Consider the following 27,428-nt stretch of genomic DNA (forward strand, 5'->3'; position numbering starts at 1 on the left):
CAGCATCTCGCTGGTGCGTCCTCCTTTGTTTACACTCTTGATATCTGTGAGGACGTAGGTTGCTCTAAACACATTTGGGTGGGAACAAAAAAAAAAAACCCACTTCAAATATATAGACAGGAACGGCGTGAGAGTCACACAGTCAGTTTTATGTTATACACCCACAATATGTAATATGATAATGACTGCCCTGAAGAATAGATCTGCTTTGTAATAAATCACATCCTAAGTAGATGTCGATTTAACTAGAAGCCCACACCACCGTTCAGCTTAAACGCCGTTCATCATCTCTAGAAAACACAAGAAATGTTCTAAAACCAGTTGATTCTTACGCGCAGCTGCGCGCTCCCAGAGTTCCCCCATTAAGCCGATCTCGTGAGGTAAATGCTATCATTTAAAAGCGTCGTCATTTAAAGACAATGGAGACAATGTCTGAGTGTCTTTCAAGTGATTACCTTCCTCGTTTATTTGACTTATTGAAAACCAACTCACGTCCGCCACTTTTAAGCCTTGCGCTTGCGCGTAACTCAGCCGGGAGCTGTCCAAGTGCTGAAATGAGAAAAAGGCGTTCCTCTCTCATTCCTTGACGTTCCCCCCACCTGAGAAAGATCTCACTTCATGAGTAACAACGCAAGCCAACGGGCTGTTCTTCTCAAAGCCCGCTCTTACATCTCAGCCAGCGCCACCGAAGCAGAGCTTCCAGCTGATGCGTCTTGGAGTTTCACCTTCTCGACGTCTGGCCACTGGACTGATGTCTCTTCACACCTACGCTTCGACAAATCTGTTTTCGGGAGTTTCATGAAACTGCGTTGAGGAATGTCTCCTGTATATTCCTGTGACAAAAGAAGACCCAAACGCCCACGACTTAGTCCGGAAAAAAGCGGGGTCCCTATCTGGATTATGTGTTTGACTAATGTAAACATATGGAAGAAATAAAAAAGTGAGCACATGGGGAAACCACCAGGAATGAATCGCTCCCTTATTAAGGTTTTAGCAGCTTTATTCACATATTTGATGGAGACAAACAACTTCAGGTAGGCGAATCTATTTATCAAACATATTTGATTCAATATCCGTGAAACACTTTGTCTCTTCCAAGTAAAGTTTGGAAATTTAGATGTTAGAAGTTTTCGATGTGTTAGTTAGGGAAACGACATGAAAGCAGCGTCAGTGAAGAAATTTCTGAACAAAGTTGGTAATTGAATATGATGTGCTTTTATTTTCAAAACTCTTTCTTGATTAAGATTTTAATCATCGATTGTTTTGTCGAGATTATTCTCTAAAAAAAAACTAAAATATTATTAATACAAATAATATTCGTATTGGGAAATTTGGTTTGTACTTAAATGGTGACAGAGACGTTTACGCGTGTGATGGTATTTTCCCTTCCCCTCTGGCAACTCAACATTGCGTTAAAACATGGCTACAGCGTGGTGTGGTATCTGTGCGCGAATCTTTATCAACAGAATAATCCTTTCTTAGAGGAGAAGCCCACGACGTCGAAATCCCATCCGATACGTTTGTGCGCATTAACGCATTTTTTCTGGTTTCGCTCTGCGTACCCACCACTGCGAGGCAGCTGCTAGGGGGAAGATAAGGTTTAACTCCCGATTCTGAGCTCTGACTTGTGTGATCCAGTGATTTTTCTCACCATGTGTGCGTTCCAGAGTTGTGGACGCCAAGGAGCACGATTCCAGATCATCCTCCAACCTGTCTCCATCAGACTTTCTGGACTCACTCATGGGTCGCACGTCTGGGTATGATGCGCGAATAAGACCGAATTTTAAAGGTTTGTTTGTCACGATCTTTATGTTTTAACATAATCTCCACACGCCCCACAAATTTCTAGAAACACAGCAAGTTTGTCATCTTTACTTATATGATTCGCTAAAATGACTCAGAACACACAATCACTTCAGTCATCAGTAACATGATAATTCCGGCTTGAATGAAACCACAAATTAATTCCTCATTATAACATCGCGTGCATATTTTCATTTCCTGAAAATGTGTCAAGCAGAATCCCCATCAGGATAACATCATTTAAAACTGGGGGGAAACGGATGCTTGTAAATATCTCCGTCACAAAGAAACAGATTGGTTCTTGCAGTAGACAAGGATGCCACCATGACAGGCCAAATGATGGATGGTGCCCCCGTGGCAAGGCTGCAGGCTACTGACTTCCTCTGTTGTTGTTGCTGCTGTGATACTGAGGACAGACACAGCATCACAGCACTGGAACAGAGCTGAGTGAGAAGAGGCTAGCCCAGCGGGGTTCAGGCCCACTCCAGACTGGGTCAGGTGGACTGGGACTTGTTGGGTAGCTGAAGCAGTCAGACAGTACAGCACAGGAGCTAATCAGACTCAGAGACACAAGGCCCAGATCTTTCCTTCCCATTTGAGGGAAAGATGAAAAAATGTTTATTGCTGAGATGGACTCAAGATAAGAGGAAGATAGCCTGCTTAATACCAGCTGGCATTTTTTTTCTTTTTTTTTGCCGAGGGATGATGCATCACTTCTAGCCTTCCAAAAGAAAAAAAATCCTGATTTTATGTTTCTGATTATTCTTTATTCTTTATTCTGACACACACACACACACACACACACACACACACACACACACACACACACACACACACACACACACACAGAGAGTTCTGAATGCACACTCATACATTTTCTGGCAAGAACCCCCCCAACATTTGCATGAGCTCACTTCATCGTAAATAGATGATTTTGCTTCTGAACCTGCTAGTCACACTTTGAAGAGTGTTGAACTCATTTTCTGAAGGTTGCCCTAGATTTCCTTTGCGTGAGTTTTGTCGTCAGCAGCAGGTACTGCCGTATTTTTCTGCTTCCACTGTTAAATGTAGCAAGCTAACGACAAACTGAGGCAAATATTAATACCAAGCTCCATGCAATATTGATGAAGAAAACACAGGGGAAGGGCACTAGGAAGGGCTTACAGCTCCACTTATCAGAGAGAAAAAGAGAGAGAGAGAGAGAGAAAGAGAGAGAGAGAGAGAGCAAAAAAAGATTTGCTTTGACTTTAAATGGCACATAACCTGCCAAGCCTTGCAAAGAGATTTCAGCTCAGCCTCTTCTATACAGAAAAAGATGACACTATTCATCAAAGCATGCTGGGCACTTCTTACTCACAGTGTTGGAGAGAAACTGCTCAGATTTGATACAAAGAAGAAAAGATTATTGTAGAACTGCAACCAGAGAGTGTTTTCACTTTAAAAAAATACTCTAGATGACTTTCCCAGTTGATTAGAAATTAATTGTTTAGTAAAAAGAAAGGGGATGTCAGTGACAATCCCAGCTTCATCATCCAAATCAAAATTTGTCACATAAAATAATCACATTTCTGAAGCCAAAACCAGTTATTATGCGATTTTGTTTGTACTGAAACAACTACTTAACATTACATTTTGTGGGGATTTCTAATTGATTATTCAGCCAAAGGTACTTTTGTGTTTGTGTGCATGCTCCTATCTGCATGTGCATGTCTCCTCTTGTGATGTGTAAACACAAGAAAAATGTGTTTACAGCACGACAACCTTGAAAGATTGCCTACATTACCCTACAAGACATCACTGCATCATTATAACATTAAGCTGACACAGTGGTGCCTTTACTAATTAATAGATTTTTTTCTGCCCCGAAGCTCCCTCAAAAACAAAAGTTCAAAACATCGCTTGTTTTGTGAATGCATATTTTACGTTTTCCTGTCAAAATATCTTCCCCACCTGAAACCCAGTCATCCTTTATAATACGTATGGTTTAAGGCTTTTTCCTGTCATGTCATTGTCATTCCATTTCACAGGTCCCCCTGTAAACGTTACATGCAATATTTTTATCAACAGTTTCGGCTCTGTCACAGAGACAACTATGGTGAGTTCCTCTGGTATTTGGTTGATTTTTGTCCTGTACAATGTGTCAATATGTTATCTATTCCTCAACCTGCAGGTCCACCAGTTAATGTTACCTGCAACATATTTATCAACAGCTTTGGTTCTATAGCAGAAACTACAATGGTGAGTTGAGTGTTGTATTTGGACATCTTTTAAAGCCCTGACCTCTCCTATGGAGATACGACTGAATCATCCTGTTTTTACTTAGCCTTGCTGACCTTTTTTAAAACATCCTTCCATGCCATGTCTTCCTATTCATTAAATAAGATTTAGTTCTTTGCCATCAAAAAGTTTATTGGCGGGCTATCCAGTCAAATATTGGTTTCTGCTCCCATGAGTCTGGTTTTACTATTTCATACAACAAATCCTGACAAGTCACTTAAGCAGAGCCAATAATTGACAGTGGGGGGCTGGGGCTTTCAAACAAACTGATGTGCAATACATGAGGTATGAAGGCATCCAGCCCCTGAAGGGTAAAAATATAAAACCTGCAGGGCTGCACTGAAACTAATCAGGATCAAAGAATTCGTAATGAGTGATAATAACTACTTAGATCATAAATGGAAAATGTTAATTTGCGCAGTAGGTGGAACATGTAAGATTGCCAGGGAATTACACAGTATTAAGACAGGCATGCAGATATTTGGAACCGCCAATATGCTGATAAAATGTCAAGCAACATAAGGGCTTCTCATCATCATGGCATATCAATTACATTGAGCTTTGTGACACTCAGTCTATTGCTAACTGTGCTGTCAGATGCCTCCTCTTCAGGCTCTGCATCTGATAAACACCTCATTTAGCTTCTCTTGCATAATTTTGAATAAGAAAAGTTATGGTGAGGTCAGTGGCTAGTGAATGCAGCTTGCAACAATACGTAGTCACGAAAGTTGTCATGAGAACAAATGTATGATAATTAAGATTCATTTTGATGGTACTGCTGAATGATATAATTTTTGCAAAATGTGCATTGGAACACATTTGTCACTCATTTTCCTTTTATTACTTTTGTGGATTAGAAAAGTAAATACAAAATTTCCTGTATTTACCTTGTCAAAAAGAAGGTTATCTAATATTAAAAACTGATACCAGTGATTGACATTCCTCCATCAGCATGCATTCTCATAACCCGAATCGCTGCACTGCAAAATATGCAAAGCCGCTTGTCGTCTCCGCAGGATTACAGAGTGAACATCTTCCTGCGGCAGAAGTGGAATGACCCTCGGCTGGCATACAGTAAATACCCAGATTCGTCCCTTGACCTGGACCCATCTATGCTGGACTCCATATGGAAGCCTGACCTCTTCTTCGCCAACGAGAAAGGAGCCAACTTCCATGACGTCACCACAGACAACAAGCTGCTGAGGATCTTCAAGGATGGGACTGTCCTCTACAGCATCAGGTGTAGTACTTCACGGGTTTCTAAAGACAATTTTAAAAGACTGAAGAACTGCACATTATTTGAAAATGTTTTAATAATTATTATTTTTGTGATACTGGGACAAAATAAGGTATTTTAGTTTCTGGACATTTTTTCACCACCAATGTTCTTTAAAGGGACAAAACGAGAAAAATAACTGGTAGATTAGGAAACGGCAATAATAACTTGCCTTTTACACAGTTTGATATTAGTGTAGCTGAAGCAGAAATCTCTGCTGAATGCACAGATTACCGCAGGACATGTTCACTTACTGCCTTTCTTACACTTTCTCTTAAACATCAAAGACTGTCAATCTGCAGCATGCAATTTGAAACAGATTTTTATCTCACTGTGATCATTTTTTGAAACTGTATAATTTTCTGAACCGCAGCACATTCCCATGTGCAATACGACTGCAAGAGGACAAGTAAATCTCAGGGGCGCTGGTGAAAATCTAAAGTAAAACCCAAACTTAGAGCTGGGAAGGAAGGGGGTATTTTTCTCCATGCTGGTCTTCTATTAAATATGAAAAGATGTTTGAAAACTTAGGATGCATACCACCACAAGTACAGGCCAAAAACAAGAAAAAAACGTGTAAAATGTGCTGTATTTTATTACAATACAAAAGCCACATGCAACATCCAATTTTCTCTGCAGCGATGCGATATAAAGCAGATCAATTCTGAGTCCATTTAGAAAGCGGCTCAACTCTGAGTGGTGCTCAGGTGTTAAGGTATCGCGGGCCAAGAAGAAAAATGAAAGGTGGTTAGCTGCAGTCTCCATTCATGAGAGAAATGACAGAGTGAGCAGACTGTGGACCACAATGCATCACAGAAACAATAAGTTGCAGTAATGAAAGTGTAATAGGAACCTGCTGAAGGGTATCCTACATGATATGTTGGAGGTTATGACACAGGAGAAAGAGCAGCCAATACCTGATACAACTAAAAAAAAAAAGTACCAACTGTAATCTAATTTTTCAAGATTTTTTTCAATACGCATGTCGAGCTGCTAGTTTGAGTGTTAATAAGTCTTCTTTTGACATCAAATAACATTGTTGTTTGTTGCATTTTGCATTGTGACCTTGTGTCATATTACAGGTTGACTCTCATTCTATCGTGCCCGATGGATCTGAAGAACTTTCCAATGGATGTCCAAACTTGTACGATGCAACTGGAAAGTTGTAAGTGCTGATCTTTTTATTTTCCAGATTTTTGCTACACTTTCTAAAATGAGAATCTACTTACTAAATTCACCCGTTCTTTCCTGGCTCTAGTTGGATACACTATGAATGACTTGGTGTTTGAGTGGCTGGAGAACGGTGCAGTACAGGTGTCGGAGGGACTCACCCTGCCTCAGTTTATCATGAGGGATGAGAAGGAGTTGGGCTACTGTACCAAACACTACAACACCGGTCAGCATTTATGTCTATGTTTCAAACAGCTAACATTTCTCCCAGGTGGATGGCTGAATTGCATTTTTAAATATGTTTTCTTGTTGATGAACAGGGAAGTTTACCTGTATTGAAGTTAAATTCCACCTGGAGCGCCAAATGGGCTACTACCTGATCCAGATGTACATTCCTTCTCTCCTCATTGTCATCCTCTCATGGGTGTCTTTTTGGATTAATATGGATGCTGCTCCAGCCAGAGTGGCGCTGGGAATCACCACTGTGCTTACCATGACCACCCAAAGCTCTGGGTCCAGGGCTTCTCTTCCAAAGGTAAAACCTTTGTTTGTTTTCTTCCAGCAGATAAGCACAAGCCTCGTATGTGGCAAAAACATATGAAGCTTGAGTCCTAGGTTTTTTTAGATATTTCTCATATGGATTTCACGTTGAACCATGTTCCCACAGATGTCTTTGCTGTTTATAGTAATTTGTACAACTCACCTGATCTGGTCTGAAAAGACTTGTGATTAGCCAAAGTGTTTCATGTCATATCACAGGGTAAATTTTCTAAAGCAAGAACGGAGAGCACACAGGAAGTAACCTAAAAGATTAATATTTCTTTTAAAAGTGAAAGTTTGTTATGGATGTGCAAGTTAAATATATGTCTGCTGGCAAGATTGTCTCCAGGTGCTCCGACTTCTTCCCACAGTCCAAAGACATGCTTGTTAAGTTAATTGGATATATGTCTCTCTGGGTGAGCCCTGTGATAGACTCGAGATCTGTCCAGGTTTACCCTCCCTCTGACTCTATGACAGCCTGGACAAGCTTCAGCCGCTCAGCTAGGAGAGCGGAGGATGGGCAAAGTCAAATAACAGTTTAAATATTAAATATCAAATGTTGTTATTTAAGACTGATCGCTGGTACACAAATCCACCTCTGAGTTTTAATATTTTTTGTAAGTTTACATCCATTATGTAATTATATTGCTTGAATGGTTGTCATAAATATTTATCATTTGAATTAATGCAATCAAGGAAAAAAGAGATTTTATAACGTGACATGATGCCAGGTCTCTCTTGAAAATGAGATTTTTAATCTCAATGAGATTTTTTACCTGGATAAATAAAGGACTAATAAAATAACCATAACTGTAATTGGCATTTGAATAAGTTCTGTCTGACACTGCTAGAAAGCATTCATAGTTTATTAAAAAGATAGTAGGTCCCTGCAGTTTTAATGTATCTGTAGGCGCCTAGAATCCCAGCTGTACCTTGAAACAAAAGCAACCAGTGGATCAAACAGATTTTACTATTTCTTCTTTAGGCAGTCAGTGCAATGAGCTGAAAATGGGTGCTGCTCCTTTAGTGTGAGACTCAGGCATCAACATTTCACACAGAGGATGGATTTATAACTCAAAAATAAACACTGAACCAATTGAGAGAACAAACAAAGCAAATCAAAGCGTTCTTCACAGTGGACTGTTTAAACTACAGCTCAGAGCTGTTGTGAAAGCCACTGTAATACATCAGAGGATAAGATACTCTATTTTTGTGTTTTTGTAGAAGCACAGCTGGGCCTGATACAGTTCACAAAATGTAACATTTTTGTCATAAACTGTGGTCATTTCAAGGAGTAACAAAAAAAATTGTATCAAGTGTTAAAGGTACTGCAGAAACAACATGAGTCAGATGATGATCAGTCACACATCAGTCTGCACATGAGCACTAAAGGCCTCAGCCTCGTCAGAGATTCTCATATGAAAGACACGTATGCTGATAAATATTTAAAGGCAAGCCTTTGACAGCCTCAGTACACGGACAACAATTCAATATGCCTTAAGTGCCCTCTAGAACCAGAGATGTTTCTCCACATGCTAATCAGCTGTCATGAAAGGATGGGGTCACACTGATGAGCAGAAAAAGGTTTCAGCCTCATCTTCACTTTCTCGAAAGAACCAGATCAAAGTCAAGGACCTACAGGTACAAAGTAATGCCACAGTTCTCTTTCCTTTAGCGGTTGAGACAGTAATTATTTCCTACTGTTAAAGCCACGCAATCACTGACACTGCTGGCAGCTCTGACACACTTGTTAGCAAACATTATCTGTAATTACAGCTATTTAGAGGTCACAATTAACTGAAGGAGCAAAATAAAAGGAAAAACACAGAAAGTGGCTGTGGAACAACTGATAGATATAACAACACATAGGACTCAAGTTTAATATTAATAAAAGAGAAATACAAAAATTAAATAGCGTTCTCAGCTAAAGGCTACATTCATACTTTATTTTAACTGTTAGCCAATGCTGTCAGCTTGAAGAATCTAACAAAAAAACATCTGTTTTCTCTCCCAGGTCTCCTATGTGAAAGCCATTGATATCTGGATGGCTGTGTGTCTGCTCTTTGTATTTGCTGCATTGCTCGAATATGCTGGGGTTAATTTTGTCTCCAGGCAACAGAAAGAGTTCCTTCGCCTGAGGCGAAGACAAAGAAGGAATCACAAGGTAGGCTTTCAAAGTCTTCACATGGTTGCTCTATGCACTTCAGACTTTTTAGCCACATTAGCAGCGTGTCTCTGGGAACCCAGTGACAGGTGGGGCCCACAAGCCATTGAACTCCTAGTGCCATTCCCAAGATGGGATAAATAGGAAGGGTTGTGTTAGGAAAGGCATCTGATGTAAAACCTTTGCCAAATCAAACATGCTGATTACCATAGCTAAGATGGTTGGGACGTGGGCAGAGGAGGGATAGTGGATATATTGGGCAAAGGGTGTTGAATATGGGGCTGTCAGGCAGGAGGAAAAATGATGACTACAGGGAAGACTGATGGATGTAGTGAAAGGGGACATGCAGAGGGCTGGTGTGAGAGGTGCCAGTGATATGGTGAGATGAAGGCAGATGATCTGCTGTGGCAACCCCTAAAGGAAGAAACCAGAACAAGAACTCCTTTTCAAACAACTGCATGGAATGATTTTATGAAATGTTGGTGAATGTATATGTTTGAAATAAAAATGAACTGAACTGAACTGAAGAAGATGAAGAAGAAGTAGTGTGTCTCTGAGGATGAGCATCAATAATACCTCTTTGGTCTGAAACAAGATTTCTCATTAACTATTGGATGGATTGCTTTAAATTTTGTGAAACATTTGTACGGCTCAGAGCATGAATCACAGTAGATCAGGTATGTAGAGTCTCACACCCTGTTTTTTGTTTAAGATGCCTAAAGTCAAAATGTTCACTCATATTTCAAAATTTACCAAGTGAATTACTTTAGAATTTGGTATAAAGTTCATGAGTCCAGAAAGATGCAGCCTAACTATAATGTGCTCGAACCAAGGGCAGACTCCAATGCAGGAATCAGACAGAGCTCTGGATAAAAGTCTATAAATCTTGTTTTAATGGGCAGAGCAGGGGTCATACACAGGCAGACTGTCCATGAGAAAGGGGGCAGGCAGTAGGCTCAGTCGGAAAAATAGTCCCAAAATAAAATCAGCCAAACTCAAGGGATTTAACACTCATGGGGATCGGCAGGCAGGAGGCATGAGGTCATATAAAGTCAGTCAATAAAACACTGGTTTTATTTGGACTGCATGACAAAAAGGGAAAAAACTTCAAAAGGAAAGGGGAAATGATTTTTCAGAGTCTATGTAGGTCATCATACTGTTGACTGTGGCCACCGTGATACTGGCCTTTGTGATTTCAGATGTGATGGATGGATTTCTACCAAATTTTGTCCAAAGAGCTGGATGAATTGTCAGTGTGAGTCAGTTTAGTTTTACATCACAAAAAGCACATATTCTAACTACAAGTATGTGGCAATTACCATCTTTCAGCTGTTGATTTGAATGACAATCTTTTAAATGGAGAAAAAGGAAGTCTCATGTGCTGCTATAGTTCCTCCAGAATAAAAGAATACAACATAATAATAATGGTCTTGTTTTGTTATCCCAGTACCTGCAAAACTGCTGACTTCCTATTAGCTCTAACTCTATTTGCTATCATAGCCATAGAAACTTGTCGGGGCGCTGAACACATGCACCTTTATTGCTGTTTGTCTGAATTAAGATTCACCCCCCCTGTGACCCTGTATTGAATAAGCAGAAGAAAATAAATGGATGGATGAGTTAAGATTCATCTCCCGAAGCAATCTCTGTAAATGTTTTTTCACCACTGTGCATCAGGTTATCTTGGGAGTTTATTTTAAATTAATTTGAAAGTGCAATATCTCATGATTAATGTTCATGTTCATGTGAGTTTGTTGAAAAACCTTCAGTCATTACAAAGTAAAGCCTAACATCTGAGCTGCAGGCTTTTAAAAAGGTCTAGCAAACTCATCCACATGTGCATGTCACTTTTCAGGATGACGATCTGCGTGAAGGCCGCTTTAATTTTGCCGGCTACAACATGAGCCAATGTCTGCCAACAAAGGATGGCTCAGCTGTTAAAAATGCTGTTCCAGCTCCCAACCCTCAACAATCAGCCTCAAAGGACATAGACACCATGAGGAAAAAGTTTGTGGACAGAGCCAAGAGGATCGACACGATCTCACGGGCCGCTTTCCCTCTGGCTTTCCTCATCTTCAATGTCTTCTACTGGGTTACCTACAAGATCATCCGGCATGAGGACATCCATAAAAAGTAAAGACTTTGCCGTCGGCTGAGAACATATTTTACATTTCTCAGATTGAGAAATGCTTAGAAAGCACAGGGAGATGAGAGGGTAAACTGTGCATTGAGAGGCACCATTGTGGTAATGGTGGTGTTCTTTCAGGGATAACGTACAATATTTATGAATCGTACAGTAATGTTCATGATTTGATAAGGTGAACAGTTGTTCAGACACAGATGCTTTATTTGTTCTTGTACTGCTGCAAAATATTTTCTGAAGATTATAGAGAAAAGGTCTTAGCTCAAGACTCACTAACATGCTGGAGAAGATGGACCAAAATGATTTTGAATTGATTCAGCTTTGAGGTCTACAACCAAGAAACAGAGGAACATTCCATGAATCCGTAACTCTAAGGTAGCTCTGTCAAGCCCTCAAGACGTTTTGCAAATTTTCTTACCGAGGTAGCATAGGACTGTTTTATAATGGACTTCTGTCATAGAACTTCCACCCTATTTATACAAAACATAGCTCTCACATAGCATTACATAACATTTGGGGCCAGGGACCTCTAAAAATATGTTTCAAGAACCCCTTAACAATCGTAACACCACATTAGCTGATGTGGTGTTAGAATCGCTGGATGATGTTGAATAACTCAGTTTCTTAATGCTTGTCTGCTACTTAGATGGCTAACAAACCAAGCTAAACAGCACCCCGTCCAGACTTTTTTTCCTTTTTTTGCACAGTTGTCACACTTACATGTTTCAGATCAATTTTATTATTAGACAAAGACAATATGAATAAATACACAATGTATTTTTCAAATGCTGATTTCATTTATTAAGGAAAAATAGTTACTCAAAACTTTGCGATTATAGCCAAAACCTGATGACTGGTTGTTCCAGCCTTGGCAGTAAGAACTACAGTCAAGAGTTTGAGATAATTATTTGAGCCATTCAGATTTTAGACATGCTGGTGTGTTTCAAATCATTGTTCTGCTGTTTAACCTGCTGAAAATGATGGCTGGGCATTCTCCTTTAGGATTTTCTGGTACAGTGCAGAATTCATGGTTCCATTAATTACAATGAGTCATCCAGATCCTAAAACAGCAAAGGAGCCTCAGACCATGACACTACCACCACCATGCTTGACTGTTGGGATAATGTTCTTTTTATGAAATGCTGTGTTAGTTTTATGTCAATATGTAACACAACAAAAAACCCTTCGATGAGTCAATAACTTGGTTTCTCATCCGTTTCTTTATATTGTGGCATGAGTGTCAACTAGTCAACTTCGCCTGGTCAGGTGAAGTTGACTAGTTTATGGGATTTATTGATTCTGCAGGTCTCACAGTAATCAGGCCTGAGTGCAGCCAACTAAACTGAACTTCAGTCATTACATCTCTTATATTAGTCCATGTTTTATCCTTTGAATCCCCTCTTGGATTTGCCATTAAATTGGGAAGGGAGACACAACAGTGTCAGAATGAGGCTCTCTGTGTTGTTTTCCAAAAATATGTGGTTAATCACAGTTAATTCATGATTTAACAAGGTGGACAATTACTTTTTCACACAGGGCCAAGTACGTTTGGTGAGCTTTTTTTCCCTTAACAAATGAAATAATCGTTTAAAAATAAAATTTTGTGTTTGCTCAGGTTATTTTTTTCTAATACTAACATTTATTTGATGATTTGAAATATTCAAGTGTGACAAATATGCAAATAAAGAAATAAATAAGGAGTAAGAAATCAGAAAGGGGACTTTCTCACCACACTGTAAGTGGTTTCACATAAGATTGATATTATCTGTCATAATCATGCCAGAGTTTCTATTGGCCCAAATATAACATGGGGTGCACCCAGTTCAGTGCTGCAAATGATTCCAATCCCTTTTAAATGATAGAAAACAATCTATCTGTCTTTAGTTCATAATTTCGCCCTTGTGGATCCCCTGGCTTTACTTTGAGAACCACTGTTTCGAACTATATGAGCAGAGCACTAAACTAAGCAGCAGTAAATGTCTCAGGCATGGGTATGAATAAGTCAGATGAAAATCTGGAATCAGGAATTGGGTTCTGCATTTTTACTAAATCCTGAGGCCTTAGATGTCAACGATTTGGTCGGACAAAGTGCTACGCTTCTCTGTTTTCCCCTTTTGGGCAGTCTATCACAGCTGAACGCAGCCTTTGAGCTTTTCTACCAGTGGCCAGACATCCAAAGGTACTTAACAATGTTTCCTTTTTCTCTAAGTGAATTATAAATATTCGGAAATGATGTCACCTTTTTGTTGATGTCTTTAACTTTGCTTTTCATTCTTGTGCAGTTTATTTAGCAAAATATCATATATCTCACATGAAAAAGGTATAATGGCTTATTTTGAGCAAGTGTATAGGTAAGCCCACAAACTGTGAACATGCACTATGTTGCTTAATGTTATCACACGCCCGTATTCACGTGAATTATTTTAAATTCCAGGGTTAATACCCCCAGGTATGTAAGGTATAGTTCTAGAATTTGAGCTATGTTTTTGTAGATTTAGACAAATAAAATATTTATTGTAATGGGAAAAGGTTATGTTTGTTATAAAATAATATCTTTCTGTATACTTCCGCTGTGGACTGTTTCCCTTCACTTGTTTGTTGCTGGCTGATGATATTTGTTTGTAGATGGACTGAAAAGTGAAGGACAGATCTGCATAACAGTAATGGTACAAAGCAGCTAATGACCCTTGCACTCCTTATATACTGTGGTGACAAACTCTTTTCTTGAATGCTATTCATGAAAAAGGCTTATTTATTGGTCTGTACATCAATAAAATTGACTGTGCACCATATTTACTTTATTTCTGCGTCTCCTGTCATTTATAAAGAAGTGACCAGTCCTCTGAATTGACATTTTCATCCATTTGTTGATGAGATTATAGTTTACATTGCTTTCTTCTACAACAATAAAAGATGGATGCCTTAAAAAAACGAAAAAAAAACAAAAACAAAACAAAAAAAATGGCACAAACACGCAAAAATACTTTTTTGTGCTCGGTTGCAGATCTAAGAAAATGAAAACACTGCCACTTCTCTTTGCCAAGCTGATAAGTCAGGGTGATGACACATGGCATGGATCACTGGGTGGCCTGAGGTGACATAGATATGATCTGACAGTAGGTTTCCATTAATGCATGATAATGGACTTCACACTGTAGTACAGAGATTCCATCAGCTGGTGCGTGCCTACTAGCTGAAGGGAAACTACTGGCATGGCTCCAGAGGCATAAAACGGCAATTATATACCTAAATGTATTTATTGTTTACAAACAAATATGTCCGTTAGATGGTTTACACCTGTTGTTACAGCATTTGTGCTCAAACAAATGCAACCACTACCCTAGTCCTATATGTACAGATGGATATACAGTCATGAAGGTTTTCTTTATCAGGACAAAAAAATGGAAAAAAACCCAACTATCTTGTATTTCCCAGGTTTAAAATTATTAAAACACCACCTCAGATAAGCACTGCGATTATTTATTTTAAAAAAACTGAGAGAAAATGGAAAAGCACTGGGGTTCAGGAGGTTATAGAACCCTTTTCAGCAGCAACTCGAAGTATTAATTTGGGGAAATTTTGGTTTATTCTTCTTTACAAAATTGCTTCAGTTCATTGAGGTTTGTGGCCACTAAATTATGCACTACGCTCTTAATGTGCTGCCACAGCATTTCAATCAGGTTGAGGTCTGGGCTTAGACTGGGCCATTGTGGCACATTGATTCTTTTTCGTTTAGGCATTCTTTTGTTGGTTTGCCGCCATGTTCAGGATTATTCTCCTGTTGTATGACGCAGCTTCAGCCAAGCTGTACCTGTCAAACAGATGACCCCATTTTGACTCTAGAATACTTTGCTACATAGAGGAGTTCATAGTGGACACACTGATCCAGGTGCTGTGGCTGTAAACCATCCGAAATTAGCACTTTTCCACCACTGTGCTTTACAGCTGGTACGAGGTGTTTCTGCTGATATGCTGTGTTTGGTTTTCGCCAAACGTGGCACTGTGCATTATTGTCTGAGATGTAGCTCTTGTGTTTGCTGCAATCTCTCTCAGCATTGTATGATCTGACCTTGCAGTTTGCTGGGATATCCACTCCTGCGATGATTGGCAACTTTCCACTTTCGCGCAATAGAATAACAGTCAGAATAACAGACATAAATTGTCTAGAAAATGTTTCATAAACCTCCTCCGATTGATGGGCAGCATCAATTCTTTCTCTAGGTTCATTGCTCATGTTCCTCCTCATTGGCATTGGTATCTTTCTTCCATGTTAACACACATCTGAATGCTCCAGACCAGCAAACTGCCAAAACATCTGCTTTTATAGATGTGCTCACACTTACTGATGATCAGTCTGCTATCTCTTAAATCCTATGGGAACAGTAAGTATGCACTTAATTTTTCACACACAGTTTCTGTATTTTGGCTTAAGTTTTATTAAATAAAAAAAGACACAGTATAATATGACATGTTGTTATTCATCTGATGTTGTGGTTACTTGATTTTTAAAAAAAAAATGTGTTCTGTTATATAAAACTTTACAACTAAAAATGTGTGCACACTCTTTTTCACAAGAGCATACTAATATATAAGGTGCCCAATAATGTTAGTCATTGGCATTCTATTGATAACGCTAGCATCCATTCAACCCTGTTTTTTATTTAGTGCAGAATACATGGGCTGTGGTGGGTTTATTGAGAAGGTCACATGAATCATCCAACTGCTTTTTAGTGCTTAAAACATAGGGATTATAAACTAATCAGCGATACTAATCCACACTTGGAAACACCATCCATTACACTGCCAGAGCTCTACACCACTGCCCAGTGTTACTGCTGTTTGAATATGCAAGGATGAAACAGCCCTCGTGCAATCAAGTTCAGTAGAACGATTTATGAAAGGAAAATTATTTGCAGCTTATAATTTATAAGAGGAAACAACTTTCCATCATCCACAAGGTTTACTGAGGCTGGTTTGTGAGGTCTGAGAGGCATTAAATGAAGGTTGCCATAGTAACTGCACCAGTGTTGATAGAGCCACTTAGAGGAAAGCAGGAAATTAATGAACTTAAGAACACTTGTGCCTGGTTTCACCAATGGTGCCTCTTAAGCCTGGATATAAATACTGCATTAAATCAAAAACATAATTTCTAGTATATTCTGGTAAGGCGGAATGAGTTTCAGGGTTTCTTCAGAGGATTATGCTTACATGATGCTCAGATTACACTTAAACTACAAACAGGAGTGGTTTTTGTGAAGAATTTGTTACATATGCGGTGTCCACTATTTTAAATGTGAAATTGGATCAATGGGAGATGTGACAAACTGCTATTGATCTGTAGTCTTTTCTCTCCAGTGTGTATGAACTCACACTGCAAACTGCTTCTAAAAATAAATAAATAACATGACATCAACTATATTCCTTTCAATTGCTCATCTTAGGGAAACATAGTATTGAACAAAAAGCTAACAAAAAGTGGCCAAATGATGTTCACATGATATAAATTCAGTATTATTCCTCTCTTTAGCATCATTTAATGTTTTTATGCAGAAAGAGATATAAGAAAGAGACGAAAAGGAAAATCTACAGCATTGTGACTATGTTTATTTAATCAGTTTTATTACTGTAAACTGGCCATGATAGTCACCCCTGGTGGACCATTCTAAAGCATGAAAAACCCTATAAAGACTGTAATATTAGGCCTAAGGGCTTAACAACAATGGGCCTGCTATGTCAGCAATTTGTATGCAAAAGGTGCGACCTCAACAAATACTGTTAACTGCAACTGGTTTTAGAAATCTCTAATTATGTACATCATCTGTGGTGAGATGTTCCAAAAAAAGACTGTTTCTAGGTTAAATATTTTAAATATGGAAACAATAAATGCAAATGTTGCTTACTCACGAGAATTCTCCCTCTTTGAAATTGAGTGCCATCTCACATGGGAGCTCACTGGATACAGAATGATATAGCCTGTCTGTGTGTGTGTGTGTGTGTGTGTGTGTGTGTGTGTGTGTGTGTGTGTGTGTGTGTGTGTGTGCACGATGCATTATGTTGTAGATAATCAATGCCCTTCCATACCATTTGGCTGATCAAGTGAGTTCCAGAATCTACCAGAGAAAAAGCCCTGTGACCCCGGATCAATAAGTCGACTGGAAACACAAAATCAGTGCCTTCGTCTCAGAGCGCCAGTATAAACATGGTTAAAAGCATCATTCATCATGGGGATCACATCAGCTGTAATTCAGATGTAAACAAATGGGATATCCTTATTTGATATAAACTCATCTGAGCTTAATAATGCTTTCCAGTGCAACGGTATCTTTATATTATTGCTTATTATTGTCCACAAAAATACTTTCAAAATTCAGATTTTAAAAAATGTACTGCCTTTGAGCACAGAGTGTAAAACATTTAAATAGGATTACAAAGATTAGATTTGGAATCAAGCATGAAAATTATTCTAATTAGATAGCAAAATTATGGCATTTCAATTCCAAGTAACGTTCCAAAAAAAAAGAACAAAAGAAAAAGGTGAATTTTCTTAATTTATTTTGGTAGAAACTGGCTTCCACGCTAAAATCGCTGTAGGTGGGAGGCGTCGGCACAGGTGTCAGATAACGTAGGAATCTGTTCATTATCAATTGTCTGCAAATTGCCTCAAGATGGGTCGCATACATTTTGTTTTCCCCTTGCCTGATAAGTTTGACAACAACAGAAAATTTTCTGATTAAGGTAAGGAGGAGGAGGAGGCCAGAAACCCTGCAGAGGTCCTGTACCACTCACAGTAAATAGAATTTAACAGGAACTAATGGGACGACAAACCATGTTTTTTATTTGTGTGGCAGCACTCAGGGCTCTAAGGGAATACCAATACAATTGAATTTTCTTTTTCACATGTGGATCCGTTTCCCTCCAGCCATTTACTGGTGTTATTTACTGTAGAAGATTCAAAGTTTTTCTTCGGGGCTAGAAGTGACAGAGGTGTTTATATCACAGACAAAAGGGGATGGGCTTCCTTCTGTATGTGAGAGACTACGTGCCGGTGTGTATGATCAGCCTGCATAGCAGCTGAAGTTCGAGGATTATTTTGTACCATAAAATAACAAAATAAAGGATTTCCTGTGTCTGTAACATTTCATTAGCTCACAGCAGTCTTACCATCAAATGGTAGGACATAAAGAATCCCTCATAATCTGAATCTTTTAAATGTGATACATTGTGCTTCTCCTTATTTTCTGTATACTGTGCTTACAGTGGTTAAACCTTTTTAAAAAGCTAAACGCTCAGACTCTTTTCTCTCTCTCTCTGTATGATGTTAAAGATAGAGGGAAGCTCTTAATATTATAATTTAAGGCACAAGCTCACATAATGGCTTGAAGGGGAGAGTTGCCTTATAAAGAAATGTCCAGTATAAGACAAACAAGCATTATTGCGAACTGTGAATCCTGCCAATCTCGTCTGGTTACGAAAATGTTCACAACAGGCCCACTTTAAGTAATTATGTTCCCATTCTGTGACAATGAATCCTGCGGTGGCATTTAATGCAATGAAGCAGAGAAAATAAAGGTGTGAAAAAAAAGTACTACATACAGATGGAGTAGCTCCCAGAACAAACTAAATTAAATTCCACTGGGAGGAAATAACCTCTTGCCCTCCCTTTTAGCCAACGCTACTATTCAAGCTGTCACAAACCTTAAGTATCGAGCAAAGCAGAGGCCGTTTTAAGTACGATTTGATGTTTACTTGGATGAATGGCATTGTAACTACAGCACTGACAGGCTGTGCAGCATCGCAGCAGAAACATCTTCCAAGGACTTCTTTTTCTTTACATCCTTACGCATCAAAAATAACCGAACCATGAGGGGAAAGTACCACTAAAAGCTTTCAGTCAACTATGTGAGGAGAAACAGTGAGGAGAAGCATAAAGCATTGCAAAACCATCATGTGGTGTCTTTATTCATAACACAAACAGTTTCTGACTCCTGGATGAAAGTGATCTCTGTCTAGCATGTGGCTGCAGGCAGCAACAGACATAAAAGGGCATTTTTGAACACATTAGTCTAAAAGGACATGAATAGAAGAATAAATTAAACAGAGGGCTGCATCATAAAGGTGTCATTTTAAGATTCCCACATGGTCCAATTGAAATGGGCTGAGGCTTTTATCAATAGACACTAGAAAGGTATAAATACAAAGAGGCTGTGCAGAGCGGCTAGGTTCTCATTTGTGGTAAAATGTATCTTTTTAGTCATTACACCAGACACAATAAAGAAATAAAGAGCTACTTAGAGGTGGGATTTTTAACCATGAAAACCATTGCAGCACATTAGTGGAGAAAACTGAATGTCTAAGAGTGCTGCCAAATCCCCATTAAGTTGGATTTTAGACATGCTTTGGATCAGCCTACGATACTGCCCCACATCCACCAGGGGGCTCAACTTCATATTGCTCCTCTCCAAGTCCCTCTGGCACATCGCTCTACACTTCTGGAGCCCCTCTACAGAACCTGCATCAGGGGTTTCTTTATATCCAAAGCACTTCTCGTTTAGCTTCTCTTCATCTTCTTCGCAGAGTAGTAATGAAGCATACTCTCTGAGAGACACCAGCTCTTTTTCCAGCGCTAAGGCAAACATTTTAGATGCACCCTGACCTCCAGCACCTTTGAGAGGCTGGATGGAACAGGACTCGGGGAGGTACGCCAGCAGAGAGTCCAAGAACTGGAACATCTGTAACTGGCTGCATGTGAACAAAAAAAAGTGACATTTCGCAAGTTATTACATAATTCATGTCACAATACATTTAAAGAAGTTAAGTTTGTTGAAATCTTTTTTTTGTCATTTGTCAGCTGATTCACAACCAGCTGCTAGTTCAGAGTTTATTTTGCGGATTTGTAATTTTAAGTGCTCTGCTCTCCAGAGAATCTTAATCTCTTTGATATTCAGTGGTATATCATGCTGACATACATCTTAGTCAACTTCAAAGCTATTTCAGCTTTGAATCTGTTAATATAAATTGAGCAGTGGAGGCTTCTACTCGTAGAACTATGCTTTCTTTTTCTTTAAATAAAATTTAATACATCACGACAATCCCCAGTAGAAGTGGCTCAGTGCACTGAGCAGTGATATTACAGGTTGTAATATCTAGCTTTGGATAACTAGAAAAGAAAATATAAGGAATAGCAGAATAGAAAGACTAAATGTAATAGCATAGGACAGATCCTTGTGGGTAACAGAGAGATGTTTTTCGGGTTAGAGCCCCTTGTAATTTCTTCTTGTTTGTTTATTTGGTCCATGCGGTACCCTTAAATTCTAAGATTTACAAGAAATACTCCTTTCAATCTCCAAACTGATAATTCAATTGTAACTATACATCTCAGAAGTCAGAAATACAGCCTTACTGGTATCAGCCATCAGAAACTTATTTACCTGGAATGGACATGCAGCTCTCCCTGGAAAGGGGTTATCTGATGCCAGTTCAGCAGCATGAGAGCAGATGGTCCTGAAGAATTTAATAGTAGATACTGAGGGCTCACTTCTATCTTCTTACAACCCACTCTTTTTTGAATCCAGCCATTTATGTCACCTAAGCTGTATTCAGGAGAGTCTATATGGAAGACCCAGTTATCCAGCACAGCTAAAAGACTCAGGAAGTCCTCTCTAACCTCATCTAGAGAAAATAAGAAAACAATTGTTAACATCTACATGTCAGAAGTAAAATCACAAGTCGTACACCTTTGTGCTTTTACCTGCTATGAGTTGGGGAGTTTTAAGCAGCTCGGTGTGCAAATTGTTCTGAATGTCTAAAGCAACTTGGCCACAGTGCAACACAACTGGTCTTTGGTTGCTCATGAGGGAAAAAGCATCTGGTGTCTGGATGTAATGGAGCATGACATGGCACTTGACACGGCCAGAGTTCAACAGAGGTGTCAGCTTGGTCACCGCAGTCACAGCCACTCTGCATGCGTTGAGATCATTGGTGCTGTTGGCGTTGTGCTGCTTGCTTTTTTTGGCTGGGGGCTCTGGGAATGTGGAGGCAGAGAAGGAAGAGGAGGAGGATGATGATGGCGAGGAGCAGGGCGCAGGGAGCCAGAACACTTGGCTCTGGGTCTGGATGACTGCGGGCCTTGAGCACTGGCCCGTGTCTGTCAGGATGGATAAGCTCACATTGGTCACTGGTCTGGAACAAAAATAGCACATCACTAACAATCAGATATCACACAGATAGTGGCTATTCAGAGTGGAAATTGATATAACAGTAAAGACGATGTGTGCGTGTGTGTGTGTGTGAATTGAATGTGCGACTGCTTGTGAATTGATTATTTCCAGGCAGTGAAATTACATCAGCTGTACAAGTACACCAATCAAAACAGCAATGTGTGGGACTTAAATGGCACCTGAGACAGTCATGAAAGTAGCTTTCCTTCACATGTTCTCAAATGAAAAATCGGTAACAGGTGGATGGAGGAATCTGATAGCTTTTTGTTCCCACATAAGGAGGTTGGAAAGATATTAAAAACTTGTTGCCATGGTGACCACCTAGTCACCCTGCATCTGCCTTGTAGTGAGGGGCAATCAAAGAGGCAAAAAAAGGATCTCTATCCAGTTAGTGCTGATAGAAATTATGTTTAGAGTTTCTTACTGATTTAATCGTGCGCAAAGTAATGTGATTTATTCCACATTATTTCACAGCAAACGGCAACTGTTTAAGTTCAGATAAATCTAATCAGACAGCAATGATACCGTCTGACAGCTGGACTGTGGTTCTCGTCACTTGATTAAAGCACAGAATGCCATGTTGTTTGTTATTGCCTCTGTCTTCACCCTACACTCATGGATCCACTCAACCACACGAACACATTATGAGTGACAAGGTATCAAACAGATGAAGATTTCAGAGGTGTCACTACTAAATGTTTAGATAATGTGTGTTTCAGAACCTTGGACCTTTGTCCATCAAATAATTTTTTAAAATGTAACAAAGAAATCATGTTTACGCTGATCTGTCAGTAGTTAGTATCACTCCCACAACTATTCGGCCCTCAGTGGTGCGATGCCACAGCTTGTCAATTCGAGGTTTTGAAGACACCGCTGGAATGTCGTGAATCTTGTCATCCAAGGCCTCGTTCTTTGACTCATCATCAGAGTCCCACAGAGCAATAAGCCCTTCCTAGACGGAAAGTGCATAGACTATAATCAGCAATGACAAGTGTGTGACAGCACTGACAGCAATAGCACTTTATGTCAGACGTTTCAATTTGAACAACAGGCATTTAGCCACAGACACAGTGGACTTTATGAATGTTATTTAAAAAGCAGACTTCAGATGCAATGATGCAGGTAAAAGAAAAAAAAAGGATGTAAAGTATTTGAAAATTTTCTTTGAAAAACATTTATTTTGGGGAATACACTGCATTTGTTGTGGGTGTTTGTTCGATTTGAGAGGCCAGCAGTTTGTTTACTTCAACTTCCTGGAGATCATATTAAAATGCAAGTCTCACATTTCACTGCTAAACAGGTAACATCCAGATAGAGACAAACGGAAAATGTATTATACTAGTTATACAGGCTCCTGTTCTTAAGTTAGCTAAAGCTGGGCATACACCATCTGATTTTTGGCCCATTTTGGAACGATTTTTCAGTCCTGAGACCGTTTTGGGGATTGGCCCGAGTTTCGCCTTAATCATGTGCTGTGCATCGTGTAGTATACATGGGGTAACGAGAAGCGATGAACACCTCACGACCAGCTCCCGATCATCAATCGTATGGTCGCAAGAAAATCAAACCTATTTGAAATCCTGTCGCCCCTCGTGAGGGTATGCAGTGTGATCTGGACACAAGCGATGGATACCCAACTTGTAGAACTTTGGCAAGCTCATCCGAGCCTTTTCGATGTGGCCTCACAAAATTATCATGACCACAAAAACAGTGAAAAGAGTTGGATGGACATTGCTGCTCAATTGCAGCTGCCTGGTCAATGTTTTTCATTAGCAATTTAGCAAAGTTGAGGGTGGTGGTGTGTGTGTGTGTGGGTCTGTGTGAGTGAAAGACAGAGAGGGAGAGAGAGGGAGAGAAAGGGAGAGCGAGAGACAGATTTTGTGTTATAAGCTTCATGTTATGGACGCACAGTGTGAGCACTCAGGTTGCATCAGAGCATCGGGCCATATACTGTGAGACCATGCATCATGACCTACGAACTTCTAAACCCTGCGATTCAATCGTACAGTTTGAGCAGGAGCTGAATAACGTGACTGAAAAAAATTGCACAGTGTATGCCGAGCTTAAGTTTAACAATTTACATGTTGTGACTTGGTTATGGATCAGCTTTCAACACACTTCAACAAAGCATGCATGATGTGTTGTTACTGTAGTACCTGCTCGTGCTGTGTGAGAACAGGCTCTCTTTCTGAGACCACATCAGTAAGGGCTTTGACCGACTGCCGTAGAACGCTTTCCTTCACTGTCACTTCTCTCTGAAGCTCTTGAAGCACGGTCAATCCACTCTAAATTACAAATCATATCTGATTGACAGGGCACATTATAAATTTAACACACAGTGAGTAACTTAAATTAGGTTCACGAGGGGTCAACATCTCATACAAATACCATCATCAGGTCTTTAATTATGCAGCAAATGTGACTGCCAGTATGGATTAAATCAAATTAGCATCACAATAAACTGTGTGTAAAAAATATTTTTCTAATTTTGATATACAAAGGACGACAAATTAAAGGAAAACCCTGAACCCCTGACCCCTACAGTGACGAGATCTCGCTGCTCTGTTTTGCTATAAGGGCATTTTGCTGACACAGCTTGAGTCCAATAGTCCCTTTGGAGGGAAAGACTGCTGAAAATCAATACAATCAGTACAAAGTGGGAGTGGTCACTTCCAGGGTGACAAGACCTCCATCCACAGGGCCTGAGGGTTCACTGAACAGTTCATTAATAATGAAAAATGATCTGAATCATATGACATGGCTCTTGCAAACACAGTGGGATTAGCATGTGAAATAGCACTCTGAACCGCCATTATGAAAGTCACCAATACATTTTTAAAGAATGGTATGTATATGCCTTCAGTAAAGTTTCAGAGAATTGAAGAATCAATGCATTGGTGCAATGCAGCTGTTCTGATGGCAGATGGAACCTAACCCTTTATTAAGAGGCTTTATGTTGATTTTTTCCTTTAATTTGTCACTGCTACTTTGCTAGATAACAAATGCATATAGAAATACATCCAGGTGTTACAAACCATTAGACAATATTGACTTATTACACAACACATCAGAAGTAACTCAGATGAAAAAAAAAAATAAAAAAATAATGCTGTAACCATCATTCTCGTATGGTTAAACTAAAACGTCTTCCATTCATCAATTTGCTCATTTTCTTAAACAGTTATCCAATTCAGAGTTATGTATTGCTGGAGCCTATCCCAACTGTCACTGGGTGTGAAGACAGATAGATCAGCAGTCCATCACAGGGCTACCACATGATAGAGACAGACAACCATTCTCACTAGGATTCACACAAACATCTAATTTAGAATCACCAATTAACCTACAATGCATGTCACTGGCTTTGAGAGGACCCATGCAGGCACAGTGAGAACATGCAGACTCTATATATAGAGGCGGGAGCCAGCCACTGGTTTCAAACCCAGGATTTTCTTGCTGTGAAGCGCCATTGTTAGTCACTGCACCACTGTGTGACCCCTGAAGACAATCTATTACATACATACATACACCATATGGAAAAAAGTACTGGGCCATCTACACATTACACCTACAGGAGCTGCTCGGTCTTTGAAACCCATGCCATGAAGCTCCCGGTGCACAGTGTTTATACTGGTGTTAATGCCAGAGGAGGTGTAGAGCTCTGAAATTTTTGAGTCAGCAAATTTTAGCAATAGGCGACCCCACTAAATGTTTCTACTTTGCAATACATTTTGCAATACAGTTAGCTTTTATAGCTTATTGTAGAATATCTACCAGGGAAGAGATTTCACAAATTGACCTATTGCAATGGTGGCATCCTATAACAGTACCCTGCTCACATTCTATGCTCACATGTTTGTAAACGGAGACTGCATGGCTGAGTTCTTGACTTCATACACCTGTGAAATCAGTGGGACTGAAAAAACCTGAATTCAAAAATTAAGAGGCCAATATGACCCAATACTTTCGATCATAAAATGTATGACCATTAGCACAAAAAATATTACTGCAGTGCTTCTACACCTACTTTATTAATGTGTTATAAAGACTCACCTGCAGTCTTGATTCCAAAGCTTTAAGTGTAAGGAGATAGTTCTCTGGTGGAGGAGGGGATGTCTTTGGTGCTTCGGTGTCCTGGCAATGCTGAAACATGTATTTTCAATTAGACATACTTAAAAAAAATCCTAAAACTCCTAAACTACAAACTCCTGTAAACTAAAACATTAAGTCTTCCATTCATTCATTATATTTTTTTAAACGCTTATCCAATTAAGAGTTGTGTGTTGCTGGTGCCTATCCATCACAGATAGATCGGCTTGTCACATTTGCCCCCGACGCCCCTGAAAAGGAAATTCGTGGAAATACGAAGAAGCACATTAGTCATAAGAAGAAAAATATGCTTACAGAAAATGAAATACCACAAAGGTCAGTGATGAGGAATTCTTCCAATGCTATAACTCGATCCTTAAAAACCAGCAGCATCTGGTCTGTTCCACACCCCAGGAAGTCATCCACATGGATGGAGCTGACACTTGACCAGAGGGCAGCTATCTGGAGAAGATGGTTTAACAAAGTAGACTTTATTAAAACTTTTAAACCACAATGAGGGGTAGACAAGAGACTTGGACTGTAAAAAGATCATGAAACCTACCTGAAAAGTTTCCTTCCATATGGTGCAAACATGCCCCTCACAAAAGGATACAGCAAACAGACAACCATATCTTCCTGTGTTAACTACCTGAATATTTTCAGGTTGCTCAAAGGGTAACTGACAAACATCTTTTACTACTCCATTCTCAAAATAAACAAGTTGCCGATTAGATGTTGCTGCAACTACATCACATTTAAGCACACCATCCACTCTGTCAGCCGCAACCACCAAGATGCACTGTGTGATGCTAATGTATAGATGAGGTAAAATCACACTGCCATCAAACACTTGTCCATCTTCAACAAAATAGCCAAGGGTTTGGCTAGTGGACTCTTCTGGAAGCTTTTGCAGTCCGAGAACAAACACCTGTCCTTTATGGAGAGGGAGTTCACCTGCAACACAGTGGGAGAAATGAATGGGAACCTGTCTCACTCCTTCTGCCTGCGGGGATGTATAAAGGACACCACCTTCATGCCTCCACAACACAGTTGGACCCTGGAGAATATACACATCCCCCTTCATTTGATAAGGGAGTTTAAACTCCACACAGGGCTCCAGTCGGTTTGAGGAGCTCAGTGTGAGAAGACTATACTGAAAACTGCTTCTTTTCTCACTCTTCTTTATCACTAAAACACATGGCGCGGTGGCTCTCTTCTGAGCGTCCGTGACGCTTTTACATTTCACAATATCCACACGAGCTAATCTTTTCCTGCTGATGACAGCCGCTCCGTCAGCTGCCTTCAGAAACGCGTTCCCTTCCCGTTCAAATGAAAGACTGCAGAATATTAACTCGCTTCCTTCATTGTCATTTGTGCCCGGAGCCCGTTTGCAGTTAAATGAGATAGTCTTTCCACAGTGGGAGAGCCGATGGGGATTTCGATACAAATCTTCCGAGAGCACACTCTCCATCATGCAGCAGAGAAGGGTCCGTTTCCGCCTTGTTGAGACCTTTAGTCTACGTTAATGTAAACTTCGGAACTGTCACTTTCATTACGGTGGTGTTACAGGTTTAAATACACGCTCATTTTACTTGTGTCAACTTTTGTTTACACCGAGGTCACACTCGAAGTAGCGCGCCAACGGTCTCAGAACGCTTCCTGTCAGACGAAATGCATTGTGGGTGAGAGTTGTAAGCAAAACAGCCATGCACCGACACGGAAGTTGAAATATGTCGCTACCTGGAACAT

At 39.8% G+C, this 27,428-nt stretch overlaps 2 protein-coding genes across 5 annotated transcripts; one reads left to right on the forward strand and one right to left on the reverse strand.

Moving 5' to 3' along the window:
• The first annotated feature begins 395 nt into the window (after positions 1-395).
• On the forward strand, positions 396-14,174 carry glra2 (glycine receptor, alpha 2). 4 transcript variants are annotated; one of them, XM_063498998.2, is made up of 9 exons: positions 396-1,034; positions 1,668-1,789; positions 3,831-3,898; positions 5,097-5,320; positions 6,439-6,521; positions 6,615-6,752; positions 6,847-7,061; positions 9,081-9,230; positions 11,086-14,174. In XM_063498998.2, exons 1-9 carry the CDS (start codon positions 949-951, stop codon positions 11,365-11,367), a joined length of 1,368 nt encoding a protein of 455 aa, XP_063355068.1. In that variant the 5' UTR covers positions 396-948; the 3' UTR covers positions 11,368-14,174. The 4 variants fall into 4 exon arrangements, with proteins under 4 accessions (XP_063355068.1, XP_063355067.1, XP_063355069.1 ...); XM_063498997.1 differs by lacking the exon at positions 3,831-3,898 and adding an exon at positions 3,974-4,041 and having other exon boundaries at positions 398-1,034; XM_063498999.1 differs by lacking the exon at positions 396-1,034 and adding an exon at positions 3,974-4,041 and having other exon boundaries at positions 1,684-1,789.
• Positions 14,175-19,308: 5,134 nt separating this feature from the next.
• On the reverse strand, positions 19,309-27,287 carry fancb (FA complementation group B). Its single transcript, XM_063497334.1, has 8 exons — positions 26,242-27,287; positions 25,995-26,141; positions 25,644-25,733; positions 23,747-23,875; positions 22,370-22,542; positions 21,122-21,552; positions 20,802-21,042; positions 19,309-20,112 (listed from the first exon to the last, which is right to left on the reverse strand). The coding sequence occupies exons 1-8, from the start codon at positions 27,151-27,153 to the stop codon at positions 19,677-19,679; spliced, it is 2,559 nt and encodes an 852-aa protein (XP_063353404.1). The 5' UTR covers positions 27,154-27,287; the 3' UTR covers positions 19,309-19,676.
• Positions 27,288-27,428: the final 141 nt, after the last annotated feature.

The sequence above is a fragment of the Pelmatolapia mariae genome, linkage group LG16_19 (genome assembly GCF_036321145.2).
Source record: "Pelmatolapia mariae isolate MD_Pm_ZW linkage group LG16_19, Pm_UMD_F_2, whole genome shotgun sequence".
NCBI classification, from domain to species: Eukaryota; Metazoa; Chordata; class Actinopteri; order Cichliformes; family Cichlidae; genus Pelmatolapia; species Pelmatolapia mariae.

Coding starts and splice junctions, on each gene's coding strand:
- glra2 (XM_063498998.2), top strand. CDS start 949: ATGGGGAAACCACCAGGAATGAATCGCTCCCTTATTAAGGTTTTAGCA. Junction 6,522..6,614: donor TACGATGCAACTGGAAAGTT/GTAAGTGCTGAT, acceptor TCCTGGCTCTAG/TTGGATACACTATGAATGAC. Junction 7,062..9,080: donor CCAGGGCTTCTCTTCCAAAG/GTAAAACCTTTG, acceptor TTTCTCTCCCAG/GTCTCCTATGTGAAAGCCAT.
- fancb (XM_063497334.1), bottom strand. CDS start 27,153: ATGATGGAGAGTGTGCTCTCGGAAGATTTGTATCGAAATCCCCATCGG. Junction 21,043..21,121: donor AACTCCCCAACTCATAGCAG/GTAAAAGCACAA, acceptor TATTTTCTCTAG/ATGAGGTTAGAGAGGACTTC. Junction 20,113..20,801: donor GAGCTGCATGTCCATTCCAG/GTAAATAAGTTT, acceptor GTTCACATGCAG/CCAGTTACAGATGTTCCAGT.